Source organism: Anastrepha ludens, chromosome 5, assembly GCF_028408465.1.
Source record: "Anastrepha ludens isolate Willacy chromosome 5, idAnaLude1.1, whole genome shotgun sequence".
Taxonomy (NCBI): domain Eukaryota; kingdom Metazoa; phylum Arthropoda; class Insecta; order Diptera; family Tephritidae; genus Anastrepha; species Anastrepha ludens.
The window spans coordinates 116022958-116039377 of record NC_071501.1 but is presented as its reverse complement, the minus strand read 5'-3'; the positions used below and the strand labels follow the sequence as shown (position 1 = coordinate 116039377).

At 39.0% G+C, this 16420-nt stretch overlaps 2 protein-coding genes across 3 annotated transcripts; one reads left to right on the top strand and one right to left on the bottom strand.

Moving 5' to 3' along the window:
- The first annotated feature begins 1398 nt into the window (after positions 1 to 1398).
- On the top strand, positions 1399 to 3750 carry LOC128864272 (zinc finger and BTB domain-containing protein 24). Of its 2 annotated transcripts, XR_008454670.1 has the most exons (3): positions 1399 to 2051; positions 2112 to 3171; positions 3228 to 3750. XR_008454670.1 is itself a non-coding variant. In XM_054103844.1 (2 exons), the coding sequence occupies exons 1-2, from the start codon at positions 1455 to 1457 to the stop codon at positions 3081 to 3083; spliced, it is 1569 nt and encodes a 522-aa protein (XP_053959819.1). In that variant the 5' UTR covers positions 1399 to 1454; the 3' UTR covers positions 3084 to 3750. The 2 variants fall into 2 exon arrangements, 1 of the variants encoding a protein (XP_053959819.1); XM_054103844.1 differs by having other exon boundaries at positions 2112 to 3750.
- A 7034-nt stretch (positions 3751 to 10784) lies between these two features.
- Positions 10785 to 11646, bottom strand: LOC128863909 (nuclear protein 1). The gene has a single exon (XM_054103325.1). The coding sequence runs from the start codon at positions 11413 to 11415 to the stop codon at positions 11209 to 11211; it is 207 nt and encodes a 68-aa protein (XP_053959300.1). The 5' UTR covers positions 11416 to 11646; the 3' UTR covers positions 10785 to 11208.
- Between the last annotated feature and the right edge of the window lie 4774 nt (positions 11647 to 16420).

Sequence of the window (16420 nt, the reverse complement as noted above, 5' to 3'; positions counted from 1 at the left end):
TTTCTCTTTCCTTACCCTGGACCCGGAAATGAATCCGCTCCACGTGTAGGTAAGAACAGTATCCGCATCTAGTTCACAGAACTTCCAACGAGACCGCATCAATGCCCTTTACCAGAAAGGAGCCCTCTTCATTGCTGGAAGGTAGGTTTCCTTTGGTGTATGAGTAATAGCTTACAAAAACTTAAGCACAGCTGCTTCGGCAACACTCAAATTTCCGATATTCACATTTTGCTAAAGACGGGAAAAATCTGTACTAACTTCGGACGCTTTGAAGCTACTGAATATGTGGCCAAAAAAAATTGCAAACAAATTGTAACTATCTGAGGTACTAATGACAAAAGTTCCATTATATTCCACAGATTTGGGGATGCCTTTCACTTTGCTTTTGGAGTTGAAAAATATCCAAAAAGGTTTTGAATTACATTTTACATTTTGGAATCCATCAAGTTTAGGTATTTTTTTATGTAGAAAATGGAAAACTGTTTCAAGGTTGCTTAATAAAAATCGCTTTACCTTCTGGCGGAGTAACTAGTTTTAAATTTATGTGGGCTTTGTCGTTTCGTACCGTGTATTTTGCTTTAAGCAATCTGTGGGTGGCAGTCGTTTTAGATCAAAGATTTGTATTGGATTTTATATTGCACTCCATCAAGTTTAGATATTTATTTATGTAAAAAAGGAAAATGGAAAAGCGTTTCGAGGTTTTTCCTAAGCTTATGTTAATAAAGATCGCTTTAACTTCTGTTCTGAAATAGTTCGTTTAATTTTTTATGGGATTTGCCTTTCCGATATTTGGCTTTAACCAGTGTTTAGATAGCAATCTAAATCAAAATATTTGTATAGGATTTTTCATGTTAGTCAGAAAATATTTTAGATATCATTTTTAAGCTGCCAAAACAGCTGATTAATAACCATCCAGATCTAAAAGGAATCAAATGACACGTTTTGACATAATATTTGAAATTTCACAACCGTTTCGGTAGAAAACGCAATTAATTATCTTATCATCAAATTCAGAGATAATTTAATATTGAAAATTGAAGAGCTTGATGATTTTCAGCTTTCTCCTAAATTATTTGATGTACCATTTTTTTATAATTATAAGCAAAAAACGAATTAAGCTTAAAAAATTTAAAATTTTTAATTCCAAGAAATAGCCCTTTTTTTATAAAAAAAAATTTCAATGTTAAACTTATAAAAATGGAAAATGATTTGAAAAAATATTGACTAACACGAACTTTGTGCTAATAACTCAAAATTATTATATTTCTTTCTCAACACAGCATAAAAAAATATTTTTCTTTCCACCTTATTCACCTTCATAATATTTGTTCATCAGCTAATACAACCATGCATAAAGTGAACAGCTGACAACAACTTTTATTTCCTATCCATCAGAAGTAAAAGTAAACAAAAGATTCTTGTAAAGTTTACGAAATTTCTATAATTTCGGGGTAATGAGTACAGCTTTAGAATTAGTGCCTACACTACATAAACCTCTGCATTCCAAAGTATCAAATTACCTCAACAATCAACGTCGCTCTGGCCAATACTGTGATTTGATAATCGAATTGGAATTGGATACCGCAACTGATGATGGCATTGCCGAATTTGGACATTTTTGTGTTGTTGGTGCACAAAGCCGTTTCATTGGCGGCCCACAATTTATACAAAAATCATTACAATTTTCCATTCACAATCCACTGAAGGTGACTATAAACAATTTCAGTTGCACGCGTTGTCTGCATACCATGATGGAATTCTTTTACGAAGATGTGGTGTCCATAGCAAAGGAACATGAACCGCATTTCAAACAGCTGGCTAAAATTTTAGCTGTTACGGAGTTAATGAAATTATTCGAAATGCCCGAAGATCCGATCACAACGGCGGATGCAAGTGGTGAAAAAATTTTAAAGCAAGAGTGTGATCACAGCACAGATCTAGTCGTAGACGTAGATGTAGACAACTCGACTGTGCGGCCTGCTGCAGGAATGGAAGGCGACATTAATTTAGGCAATAAGGATATTTTCAATGATCAACGCAACTTTTTTAAAGTGAGTAGAATATGAGGCATTGTAAATAAATGAGTAAAGTATTTTATTTCCAATTTGCAGCTGCGGAATCCGCGTGCGTCCAACTCCAGTAGTAAAATCAACTACTGTATCGGCTGCGATTTCAAATGCTACCGCGTACAAGAGATGATTACCCATATGAGCAGTTGTGAGCCGTCGCATCTCACTTGTTCGTTGTGTGAGGTTGGTTTTCTTGCGTGGCGCGAGTATGAGGCACATATCAAGCAGCACGTGACCAATATGAAGAAGCCATTTTTTTGCCTAGAGTGTGGCGCACGTTTTGTCAATCGTGCCGCACTAACAATACACCTTCCCAAACACACAACCGAAACACCGCATCAATGTCAACATTGCGGAAAAGGTTTCAAATGGAAGCAAGGGCTGAATAACCATATGATAGTGCATAATAAAGAAAAGCAAATGCTCTGTGACGTTTGCGGCTATAGCACCACTCATATGAAAGCACTCAAGTCACACAAGCTACAACACACCGGTGAATATTTCAAGTGTCCTTATCCTGATTGCAAGCACCACGCCAATCGAAAAGAAAACCTGCGTTTGCATATGGAAACACACAAGCAGGAGCGTCCTTTTGTATGTGAAGTTTGTGGTTGCAAATTTAGCCAAAATAAAAATCTGAAGCGACATGCGCTCAAACATTCAACAGATGAAATACATAAATATAAATGCCAATTATGTTCATTTAGTAGTCATCGTTCGGATAAACTGAAGGAACACGTGCAACGTGTGCATACCGAGAAGGAAGTGCAGCTGGAACTGCCGGAAATAGTGGAGAATGCTTTCGAGAATAATGTATGTGATGAATTCGATTTGCCACCGCTGTCGATGGTTGACATGCGTGGAGAGGTGAGTGTTAAAAATGAAGCAACTGCTAACAGTGAAGCAACGAAAAAAGTGCACAAAAGAAAGAAAGCTGCAATATTGGCACAGAAGAGGCGCATGATACCCATCGCCCCTAAACCGGAAGCTGATGCAGACGAAAATTTAAATTAAAGCACTTAATGAGAATAGAAATAACTTACAATAAAAGTAATTTGATGGCGGTGGAAGGGAGACTCATCTGCTAAGTTGCTTTATAAAAGTAAATGGTGATTTCCTAAGCAACACTTTTAAAACTCAAGTTTTCAAATATTGCAGGAAACATCAAAAGGATAGAAAACGATTTTTCTAATAGCAGTGGGCCTTCATCAGGCAATGAAAAATTTCCGAGTGTATTTCTGCCATAAAAAAGCTCCTCATAAAAATATCTGCCGTTCGGAATCGGTTGAAACCTGTAAGATCCTCCATTTGTAGGACAACTACAAGACGCACTCCACAAATAGCAGGAGGAGCTCGGTCAAACACCCAAAAAAAGTAAGCATATATATGCATACCTATAATACCCTACTCCAATTATAATTGAGGAAATAAACACCTCGATTTGTGAAGTTAACAAATTCGTGCACAAATTTTGGATACCGTGCATTGTTTCACAAGCGCTCAAGTGTTGGTCGAATTATAACTCCATACCAGTTCCTTAGGTGTTGAAAATTCTTAAGCTTTTTAAGATGTTATATTTTAATTTACACGGTCTATGGGGAGTGCGTGAAATAACCACTTGCCTGTTAGTACCTTCGTAGAAATAAAAATACGGAAGTGCGCTTTCGGTTATACTTTACAATTGAATTTATTTTCCATTTCAGGTTAATATAGTGTTTCTTAACCTATAGTAATTGTAAATAATGTAATTAACAGTAAATATGTATGTATTTTAAAATGTAATATGTTATGCTATGTTAAGTATGCACACACGTAGTGTTATTGTGAGAGTAAATTAAACAGCAAACTTAAAATTTAAAGTTACAGCTAAATTGAAAACATTATAAAAATTCATATTTGATAATAGCATTTATATAATGAAAAATTAAATTAAATTATTATTAATTACCAAGGTAAAAATTAGTAAACTACATCATTTGGCGTAACAGGTGTTGTGACTTTCGAAGTTGTTCAGGCTTTACGGGCGTTGCAAGCCTAAGAAGTAGGCAACTCCTTACAATAATTTTCAGGCGTGACATTTGCAACCGTGGCAGCAGTTTATTTTTTGATTGTTATAAGGATCTGTGCACTTGCTACTTTTCAATTACATTTGCTAATAATATTAACATCCTCTCAATTTTGAGTGCTTATCTAAATATCAAATAAAATACTAAAGCATAAAATTAACCAAAATGTGCTTATGTCTGTATAAGACGGAAATGCAAAAGTGTAGAAAAGAATTTTCAGCCCAAGCCATTCTCACAATTTTGCTTCGGATGGCCAAACTTTTTAATTTATCATCTATGCATTTAGTAAATGCGACAGGCACCATGACACATTTTGAAAAGGTAATGTTCGAAAGTGCAAAAGGCGTATCCCGAACGCCGCAATACTCACATACGAAAACACTGCATACTAATTGAAGTACCACTCTGTACTTAGTACAATCCTGTGTGCAATCTTTATAGGCACCCTGTTAGCTGTTATCCCAGAGAACGTAGATGAATTTACGTTCTCTGTGTTATCCCTGAGGGACTTCAAAACATTTGTTTTCCGTTTTAGCTACCTCCGGTCAGTTATTTAACCATTTTGAAGTTTTGTGCAAAATGATTTTGTAAAATCGCAGTTTGTTAAAATGGCTTTCGGTATAAAGCTATACAATTTGTTATGGGAGAAATATTTATGGTTGGATGCATATTATTATTATTTATTAACTAATATAATACGTTAATTTTGAACGAGTGTAGATGCAGCTCTACAAAAATTATGTAAAAAAGTAGGACGACTAGTATGTTTTGTGTTTAAATAAAAGGTATATGTTTGTACTTAAACTAAATAGGGGAAATTTATAGTTCATTTAAATTCGGGCTCGGATATGCTTTATAAAGCTGTTGATAGCGATTATATTCTCGGATGTAGGGCTTTTTAATAATGCAGTTCTACCTGAAGTAATCATTTCCAAAAGGGGTCAATCTTGAAATATGTGGTTTAAGGAGAGAACTCCTCCGCAAAGTGTGAAGACTGGAAATAGCTTCCCAGTCAAGATGTGTTCGTGGTTGTCAATAGTGTGGCCAAGCCGTAGAAGGGAGAAATACTTTGCTAAAGCTTTCCATAAGCTGCTGGAGTATTGTAGGGCAGTATTGCTCTCGGTTTACGGTAGTGTAGTGATGGTGACTGGTTCCATGTGTAGAAGTCCACGCAAGTGGGGAAAGTTACTGATCGCCATTCACTTGGGAATGGCTAGGACGATTCTTCTGCATATGGTTCAAGCAGCTTACAACGGCCGGTATTAGCCCACGTATCCTCTGGGTAGCTTCCGAACACCCGTTCGGGAGTGAGCTAACGTGAGAAGGCGAAACATTCCAGGATAGCTGGTTGTGCGTTGGGTTTGGGGCCCGCCACTTAAATGAAAAGTTTGAAAAAGCCTCGGATGAGACCTCCCTATACTGATGACGACCCCTGCAAACGAAATAAGGAATATGATTTGAGGGCATGCACCTGGAATGTCCGGTCCCTTAATGGGGAAGGTGCCTCTGCCCGGCTGGTTGATGTCCTCGTGAGAGTAAAGGCTGACATCACTGCCATCCAAGAGATGCGATGGACGGGGCAAGGTAAGAAAACCATAGGACCTTGCGACGTCTACTACAGCTGCCATGTAAAGCAGCGCAAATTCGGTGTCGGATTTGTTGTGGGAGAGAGACTTCGTCGCCAAGTACTCTCGTTCACTCCGGTGGACGAGCGTCTCGCAACAATCCGCATCAAAGCGCGATTTTTTAACATATCGTTAATTTGCGCCCACGCCCCGACGGAAGAGAAGGACGATGCGACCAAAGATTCTTTCTATAAGTGCCTGGAACGCTCCTATGAACGCTGCCCCCGCCACGACATAAAAATCGTGCTTGGCGACTTCAACGCCAGGGTGGGCAAGGAGGGAATTTTTGGTCCCACAGTCGGAAAATTCAGCCTGCACAACGAAACATCCGGTAACAGACAGAGGCTGATCGACTTCGCCGGGGCCCGAAACATGGTAGTCTGCAGCACCAGATTCCAGCATAAGAAGATTCACCAAGCCACCTGGCTGTCTCCTGATCGAAAAACACGAAACCAGATGGATCATGTTGTGATAGATGGAAGACACGCTTCTAGTGTATTAGATGTACGTACGATCCGAGGACCCAACATCGACTCGGATCACTACCTTGTTGCAGCCAAACTGCGCACACGCCTCTGTGCAGCAAAAAAACGTACATCTACCTACGCAAAGAATGTTCGACATCGAAAAGCTGCAATCACAACAGACAGCCAGAAGATTCGCCACTCGACTCTCACTCCTGCTCTCAGAGAGTACTGCCCAACAAACCGGCATCCACGAACAATGGAGCAACATTTCTCGTTCTCTACGTACCGCCGCCGAAGAAGAAATCGGATTCCGGCGAGCCCGAAAAAACAGTTGGTACGACGAGGAATGTCACGCTGCCGCAGAAAGAAAGGATGCCGCCTATAGAGCCACGCTGCGATTGGGCGCAACGCGAGCCATGTGGGATCGCTACAAAGAGCTGAAAAAGGAAGAGAGACGTATTATCCGAAAGAAGAAACGTGAGGCCGAAATACGTGAGTGCGAAGAGCTTGAGATGCTGCCAACAGGAACAACGCCCGAAAATTCTACCAGAAAGTTCGGCGGCTTACAGAAGGTTTTAAGACCGGGGCGTTTTCCTGTAAGAACAAAGACGGCGAACTGGTGACTGACGTACAGAGCAATCTTAAATTATGGAGGGAACACTTCTCGAACTTATTAAACAGTGACAGCTGCGCATGTCACCGAGAAAGTGAAGATCCCGATACCCCAATCGTTGACGACGGAATTGTCGTTCCGCTACCCGATCATGACGAGGTGAGAATAGCGATAACGCGGCTAAAGAACAACAAAGCCGCGGGCGCCGACGGACTGCCGGCTGAGCTATTCAAACATGGCGGCGAGGAGCTGGTAAGGTGCATGCATCAGCTTCTATGCAAAATATGGTCGGATGAAAGCATGCCTGCCGATTGGAATTTAAGTGTGCTCTGCCCAATCCATAAGAAAGGCGATCCTGCAATTTGTGCCAATTACCGCGGGATTAGTCTTCTAAATATCGCCTATAAGGTTCTAGCGAGCGTATTGTGTGTAAGGCTGAAGCCCACCGTCAACCAACTGATTGGACCTTATCAGTGTGGCTTCAGACCTGGAAAGTCTACCATCGACCAAATATTCTCAATACGCCAAATCTTGGAAAAGACCCATGAAAGGAGAATCGACACACACCATCTTTTCGTCGACTTCAAAGCTGAAAGGAAAGGAGTTACCTGTATGCCGCGATGTCTGAATTTGGTATCCCCGCAAAACTAATACGGCTATGTAAGATGACGTTGCTCAACACCAGCAGCGCCGTCAGAATTGGGAAGGACCTCTCCGAGAAGTTTGATACCAAACGAGGTTTCAGACAGGGTGACTCGCTGTCGTGTGACTTCTTTAACCTGATGTTGGAGAGCATCGTACGAGCCGCAGAACTTAATCGCTCAGGCATAATTTTTTATAAGAGCGTACAATTGCTGGCGTATGCCGATGATATTGACATCATCGGCCTTAACAACCGCGCTGTCAGTTCTGCCTTCTCCAAACTGGATAAAGAGGCAAAGCGAATGGGTTTGGTGGTGAACGAGGACAAAACGAAGTACCTCCTGTCTTCAAACAAACAGTCGGCGCACTCGCGTATCGGCACCCACGTCACTGTTGACAGTTATAATTTTGAGGTTGTAAAAGACTTCGTGTATTTAGGAACCAGCATTAACACCGATAACAATGTCAGCCTTGAAATCCAAAGTAGAATCTCTCTTGCCAACAAGTGCTACTTTGGACTAAGTAGGCAATTGAGTAGTAAAGTCCTCTCTCGACGAACAAAACTAACACTCTACAAGACTCTCATCATGCCCGTCCTAACGTATGGCGCAGAAGCTTGGACGATGACAACATCCGATGAAGCGACGCTTGGAGTGTTCGAGAGAAAGATTCTGCGTAAGATTTTTGGACCTTTGCACGTTGGCAATGGCGAATATCGCAGACGATGGAACGATGAGCTGTATGAGCTTTACGACGACATAGACATAGCGCAGCGAATAAAGATCCAGCGGCTACGTTGGCTGGGTCATGTCGTCCGAATGGATACAAACGCTCCGGCTTTGAAAGTATTCGATGCGGTACCAGCTGGTGGTAGCAGAGGAAGAGGGCGGCCTCCTCTGCGTTGGAAAGATCAGGTGGAGAAGGACTTGGCTTCACTTGGTGTGTCCAACTGGCGCCGGTTAGCACGAGAAAGAAACGACTGGCGCGCTTTGTTAAACTCGGCCAAAATCGCGTAAGCGGTTATCGCGCCAATTAAGAAGAAGATTTGTTTAGTGTATGGGGGAAATGAGAAAAATTAGAACTGATACTACGGCTACGAAAGCAAAAATTACCATAGTCGAAAATCTAAAAACTTCACAAATATAGTATCATACATAGAGTAGAATGGGGTAAGATAGGTCATTTTTCTTTGGAGAGCTCTTGCTACGGTGTTTTTGCATTGATTTTGAAAAATAAGCAAGATTTTGAAAGGTTATTTATCTGCTAACATTTTGGTTATACTGACTTATGTTTGGCTAAATATTTTGGAAGCTGCATTCAATAAGACAAAGGTACTTTTTTTCGATATTTTCAAAATCGGGGGGCACGATAGGTCACTATATGTGAGGGGAAAAGAACAATGTACATGGCTTGGAAATTAACGTTTTAACTTTTATTTATAGAGTATGAGCACTGCATATGTTATAAAAGTTAGGATTTTTTCTTTAATTCATCACGCGAGCACGTAATGTTTCGAACGGAATTTTAAATTGTTTAGAGGCTGATCGAACACTAGCGCCATCTCGGACTGCCGCGATTGCGTTTTTTACGTCCTCTTCACTTCGTTTCGGCGTTTTTCGCACATAATTACGCACCATTTTGCTGCAGAAACAATTAAAATTTATTTTATTCAATTAAAAGTAGTGACCTATAATGCCCCCAGACGGCTGACCTATAGTGCCCCCAAGCACATGTTTTATGTTAGTGTCGATATTTTTTTTAAAAACAAAAATATCAAAAAACTAACACATTATTCGTGTTCAGCATTATTTTCTACGTAAAATAAAACTCACCTGACAAATATTTACATACATTAAATGCACTGCACCGTAGAATAAAAAAAATGCTATGTCGGAGAAAAGCTCACAAAAAACTAAACGACGCCAGAACTAGGATAACTAATCAATGGTGACGGCCGAAATGACAGTCGCGAACGTTGTTCCCCACCACGTATTCAATTCACATAAGACGAGTGACCTCTGCAAAAACAGTGCGACGAAAACCCCACCTACCTATTGTGCCCCCATACCTATCTTACCCCATTCTACTCTACATACATATGTACATATGTATATGTGTGCTTAGTTTCCCAAAAAAAGTTACTTCTTTTCACTTTCAAGATTAATAAAATCCTGACCTAACGATCCGACACTAAGACAGGTAGAAAGGGTTGATTTAAGGAAGCCGATTTAAAATATTTTCAAAAGCCCACAGATCTGCACATAAAAGTGTACGTACATATGCATATAGCCTGTTTGTACATGCACATACATACATATATAAATACATATATACGTCTGTAAATAGAAGCTTTGACATAAGGTAATAAAAATTAAATTTCACTCGAAAATCTCATTAAAATAAAAAAATGTAGAAATCCTATGGAAATGGTGGATCCGCAAAAGTTACACGTCATCCAATCACCGCAAAAATGAATTTAGGGTAATACAAAATTCCTGAAGGTATAACTTCACGAAATTCAACTGTTAATTGGCCGCGCCGGTCATGAGATTTATAACATTATTATTTTTTGTGGGGATATGCTTATGGCCTTAAAAAGCCTTAAAGAATATACCCATTTTGCCAAAAAGTGATTCAAAATGTTGATAAACAATCCGATATCTGTAACCGTGGCCGTGGTGGATATCTGTCAGACATAATTCTTCATTAATATTTGTAATTTCAATAGATTAACGAACCCAGCCAAAAGAAAAAAGAATTGTAATTTAAATCATTTTCATTTATTGTCTTAATAAAACAAACTCCTTGTTGAAACCCCCTTTTCAGCTAACGCAACCGTTGTTGCTTCTCTATAGAATGCAAAAAGAAAAGACATTTGTATTTCAGTTTTGTATTACATTTTTTTAAATATTTATTCAATTTGTTATAATTTAACTGCAGCTTCATGCTTTTTACAGTCTCAAGTGTTTAATTCTACATATGTATGTAATTATATATATAAAAAAAAGATGATTATAAGCAATTAATGTAAATGTAAAAAAAAACTATATTCCGAAGTGACATTAGCACATTACATACATACGTGCAAGTACATATGCAAGTTTAAACGTCATACAATTTGTGAGTTTATGATTACTTATAAGAAATTAATATAATTATCGAAAGAAAAAACTTTGCAGGAAAAAAAAGAGTATCTAAATTACTTAAATGTTACAAAGTAATATTAGAGCTAACAACTTTGAAGTATTAGTATTTAATAATTTTTTATTTTTATTTTTCAAATATTCGCAACTTTTCTTGTGTGTGTGTGTGTGTGTGGCGTGGCGTGGAAGCCGACCAACTTGCATACGCTGCGCACAAAAATGGCAGTTTCTGCAAATTGTTGGCTGCCACTGGTGCACGCCGTTAATACTCCGCGATGCTCTTCTTCTTTTCCGCTTTCGCCTAGTACAAAAACCACTTCAACTCGTTATCCTGCTTTGCTGCTATCCACAAAAAAAAAAAACTGAGCTTTCGTTGACTTCTCCGCTCCAAAACACCTATTTAATACTTTTCTTTTTTCGAAAATCAATGCTCTCTCGCTGTACTACTACAGCCGATTTTTCCTCTTGCTTTCAAATTTTAATTTTTTAATTTTTTCTGCTTACTACTTCTAACGCTTTTGTATTCCTGCTTCAGCTTCAGCTTATGGTGCTGTTGTCGTACTACTTCACTTTGGGCCAACACTCAATTCTTGGCGACGCACGATTTTCGATTGTTGTTAGTGTTCATAAATTTAGTAACTAATTTGCGTGAATGTCCGTTAGGATCAAAGTGATTGGTATGCTCGTTGGCCTCCTTCTTGCTGCGTTGCTTGCCACTATGGCCCGAATACATGTACTTGTCGTGGTCAAAATTATAGTGCTCGTATTGATCAAAATAAGCCTCAGACATTTTGTTATAACTTTGGTTTAGCAATTCAAAAATTACAAATTAGATTTGGATTTATTAAGTCCTTTGAATTTACACTTTTTATTGCTTCTTTTCTAATAGTGTGTTTTTTAAAGATAATACTTTAGTTAGATATGTATGTTTTGCTTTCTTTCGGGGAAACCCGTTGTTTTAGTGCACACTTATATTTTGACTTCACGAAATGTGTTATTCAATTAAACTGGATTTTTGCTGCGCATTTCCCTTTATATACCCACCGGAGAGCCGGTGCGAAAAGCGCCGTTTGACTTGCTTTTGCTTTTGATTTTGTTTTTGTTTTCATTGTCAGTGGCAGTGTTGGCAGAGTTGTATAGGTGATTAATATGTATTGCTGGCTGTTGCTGGTTTAACATATGCTTGGAGCTCGCTCTCTATCTCTCTCTCGCACTAAGTGGGCAACGATTGGTTGGGGGACCTTATCAGAGAATCGGTTATAGTATGTAATTTTAGATTTTTTGTGATTTTTCATACTGCGCAGTTTCTTTTTTTGTTGTTTTACAGTGCTCTAACAATTTCTTTGCTTTGCTTTTTTGCTTTCGATACTTTTACATATGTACATGTACTCACAAATACATATGTATGTACATATTTAAATTACTATTGTATATGGTCGAAGTCAGACCGCAACAGCTGAAAGCGAACGATAGGTAAAGTCATGAATACATTCATATGTACATATGTATGTATATACAACCAAAACAAAACAAAAATACATGCAAAACAAATATATACAAACATTTAAAAACTATTCCGTACTCACCACCACTCAATTCCAGGCTTGTCGCTCAGATATAATCTGCTTTCCATATGCACAGGGTGTGTACTGAAATTTCGAGAAAGTTTGAGTATTGTCTGGAGTTTCTGACTGATTTCTTTGCGTATTGGATAAATTGTTTAATGAATTCTTCGTTTGAAGTACAATCTAAAGTACTTGATCAATCTGGAGTTTTGATTTTTTCACAATACAATCACAGTTTATACACATCTAAAGAATTCAAGTACTAACTGGATTTATTGAGCTTGAAGAGATATTGTAAATTGTTGCACGATTGAAATAACAATTTTAAAAATTAAAACAAAAACACTTCAAAATTAAGGCGTCGAATGCATTTTGGCGCGGTTAACGAGTAAATACAATACATTTTTATATTATATTTTGTATCCAGATACATATGTACATAGGATGAATGTACGCTATTTATATCAGCCAAGGTTAGTCGCCATGCCGATAACACGTCTAGTCTAAAAGCTAGAAAAGCTTAAAAATCTAAAAGTTGCAGAAATGATCCTTGAAAACAGTTATTACCGCTGAGTTAAACTAAAAATATAACTAATCAAATGAATATTTGTGAAAGAGCAACAAGCAGCTCATCTTAAAAAACTTATTCATCGTTCACTATGTATGTATGTCACCTAACTTGGTACAAAAAAAAAATTATGTAGGATGTTTGGGCGCGCATAGGTATGGCTCCGCACCAGTTATTTACCGGCCAATATCAACGTGATTATGAGCACACATCGAAAGCGGAGGAATGATTTGATTTTATGCAGCCAAATAATACCTTGACCGAGTTCTTTGCGTATCTTTGTTTTCATTTCATATTCGCCGGTTTGTTTATTTTCATGTGGATATGTATATATGTATGTACATATGTATGTGTGTACATATGAGATAAGCTTGTTTCAAACGAAATACTTTTAATAGCTTTAACTGTTGCTGCTTATCGCCTACAGCAACAAATTATTCTAGATTTTTCTAGTCTGAAAACACTTGTATACCATGATTCATTTCATGAAACCATAATACTTTTTCTAACATTTTAAACATACAACCATTACTGCAGAAGCAGTTACCGTTTGTCACGCTACATGTGTATAAGCATGGCATTGGAAAACGATTGTAAAACTTATATGCACCGACAGAAAATCCGTTCTAAAAACAATTCAAAACCCTTTATCCAACTTATTCACTATCTATAGAATAAAACATGCGCTCGTTGGCAAGGAGGCTACTTTACACTTAATTTAGATACCAAGTCACATAGGAATTCACGGGAACCAGATGGCAGTCAGTGCGGCCAAAGAAGTCTGCTCAGCACCGTTAACAAAAGATCCCACACGTGAAAATAGAGATATGCAATCAGCAATTAGACGATATCTCAACACCTAGAATGAAAACTAAGAAACTAGAATGGCTAAACTCCAGCCACCATCACTTCTTCTTCTTCTTAATTGGCGCGATAACCGCTTACGCGATTTTGGCCGAGTTTAACAAAGCGCGCCAGTCGTTTCTTTCTCGTGCTAACCGGCGCCAGTTGGACACACCAAGTGAAGCCAAGTCCTTCTCCACCTGATCTTTCCAACGCAGAGGAGGCCGCCCTCTTCCTCTGCTACCACCAGCTGGTACCGCATCGAATACTTTCAAAGCCGGAGCGTTTGTATCCATTCGGACGACATGACCCAGCCAACGTAGCCGCTGGATCTTTATTCGCTGCGCTATGTCTATGTCGTCGTAAAGCTCATACAGCTCATCGTTCCATCGTCTGCGATATTCGCCATTGCCAACGTGCAAAGGTCCAAAAATCTTACGCAGAATCTTTCTCTCGAACACTCCAAGCGTCGCTTCATCGGATGTTGTCATCGTCCAAGCTTCTGCGCCATACGTTAGGACGGGCATGATGAGAGTCTTGTAGAGTGTTAGTTTTGTTCGTCGAGAGAGGACTTTACTACTCAATTGCCTACTTAGTCCAAAGTAGCACTTGTTGGCAAGAGAGATTCTACTTTGGATTTCAAGGCTGACATTGTTATCGGTGTTAATGCTGGTTCCTAAATACACGAAGTCTTTTACAACCTCAAAATTATAACTGTCAACAGTGACGTGGGTGCCGATACGCGAGTGCGCCGACTGTTTGTTTGAAGACAGGAGGTACTTCGTTTTGTCCTCGTTCACCACCAAACCCATTCGCTTTGCCTCTTTATCCAGTTTGGAGAAGGCAGAACTGACAGCGCGGTTGTTAAGGCCGATGATGTCAATATCATCGGCATACGCCAGCAATTGTACGCTCTTATAAAAAATTATGCCTGAGCGATTAAGTTCTGCGGCTCGTACGATGCTCTCCAACATCAGGTTAAAGAAGTCACACGACAGCGAGTCACCCTGTCTGAAACCTCGTTTGGTATCAAACTTCTCGGAGAGGTCCTTCCCAATTCTGACGGCGCTGCTGGTGTTGAGCAACGTCATCTTACATAGCCGTATTAGTTTTGCGGGGATACCAAATTCAGACATCGCGGCATACAGGTAACTCCTTTCCTTTCAGCTTTGAAGTCGACGAAAAGATGGTGTGTGTCGATTCTCCTTTCATGGGTCTTTTCCAAGATTTGGCGTATTGAGAATATTTGGTCGATGGTAGACTTTCCAGGTCTGAAGCCACACTGATAAGGTCCAATCAGTTGGTTGACGGTGGGCTTCAGCCTTTCACACAATACGCTCGCTAGAACCTTATAGGCGATATTTAGAAGACTAATCCCGCGGTAATTGGCACAAATTGCAGGATCGCTCTTCTTATGGATTGGGCAGAGCACACTTAAATTCCAATCGGCAGGCATGCTTTCATCCGACCATATTTTGCATAGAAGCTGATGCATGCACCTTACCAGCTCCTCGCCGCCATGTTTGAATAGCTCACCCGGCAGTCCGTCGGCGCCCGCCGCTTTGTTGTTCTTTAGCCGCGTTATCGCTATTCTCACCTCGTCATGATCGGGTAGCGGAACGACAATTCCGTCGTCAACGATTGGGGTATCGGGATCTTCACTTTCTCGGTGACATGCGCAGCTGTCACTGTTTAATAGGTTCGAGAAGTGTTCCCTCCATAATTTCAACTAAACAAATAGCTTCACCAAATAGGAATGGTTGCATGGTTTGACAAGCCACCTGACTGGTGCATTTCGCGCTTAAGCGTGGATTGCGGCAACATTCGCATCATTAGACGTTTTATAAAATTTTGCCAATCTGTTGCTCATCATTAGGAAAACAAATGCAATATAAAAAATTTCGTTGCGCAATTGAAATTGAGGACGAAAAGCAAGCAATCTCAATATAATTTATTTATTGTTTTTAACGAAGATTTAATGGAATGGGCTATCGATTGGGCTTCAACAATGAGTTTGAATTTAAAAAGAAGTTGGGTCATTGGCAAGTACTGGACGAAATGAAAATTGATGCTCAAGATGTTATCCCGACATCACGGATATACGGAAATTGTGCCCACTTGTTCTGAAATGATGTTACATTTTGCAAAAAATCACTATGAGAGGCATTTTCAATGTTATAAGTTGTATGTATGTATGTACATATGTATACGAGGAATGCTGCTGAAGTGACAGTCCGTTACTGGAAATATATTCGTTCCGGTTACATGGTTATTGTAGACATTGCTGGCTAAAACCCCGAAAATCTCAATAAGAAAAAGTGGCATAAAAATGTCAAGGGTGGAGGCGTAAATCTATTGTAAAAATACATTCCTAAACAATTCGTCTATGAATACAGCATTTCAATTAAAATGTTTTAAGCTGTATTTCATAAAAATTTCGCAAATTTACATCCATATTTTATCATTTATATCGGCATATTCGTAAGTACAGCATGAATTCGTTCTATATACCACATTCATGTAAATTTATACATACATATGTACATATGCACATGCATTCAAATACATATATATGTATGTATATGTATACTGTGTACACCTATATAAAATATGTAATAGTAAGCGGATTTTGTGTAACGGGAGTTTTTTGTTTTCCGCCTGACAAATTTAGTATTTTTCGTGCCTTATTTGTTGTTTTGCTTGTTTCAGTTTTAAGTGTTCTACGCTGTTATAAATAACCGAGCGACCGATCGCCTTGACGATTTCTGACTTGCTTTTGTTCTAAATGTGTTTGTTGCTGTGACTGAACTCAATTGCAC

Bases quoted from the DNA above. Each gene is read 5' to 3' on its own strand.
- LOC128864272 (XM_054103844.1), top strand. From the start codon at position 1,455: ATGAGTACAGCTTTAGAATTAGTGCCTACACTACATAAACCTCTGCAT. The intron at 2,052-2,111 runs GTGAGTAGAATA...TCCAATTTGCAG, and splicing joins ATCAACGCAACTTTTTTAAA to CTGCGGAATCCGCGTGCGTC.
- LOC128863909 (XM_054103325.1), bottom strand. From the start codon at position 11,415: ATGTCTGAGGCTTATTTTGATCAATACGAGCACTATAATTTTGACCAC.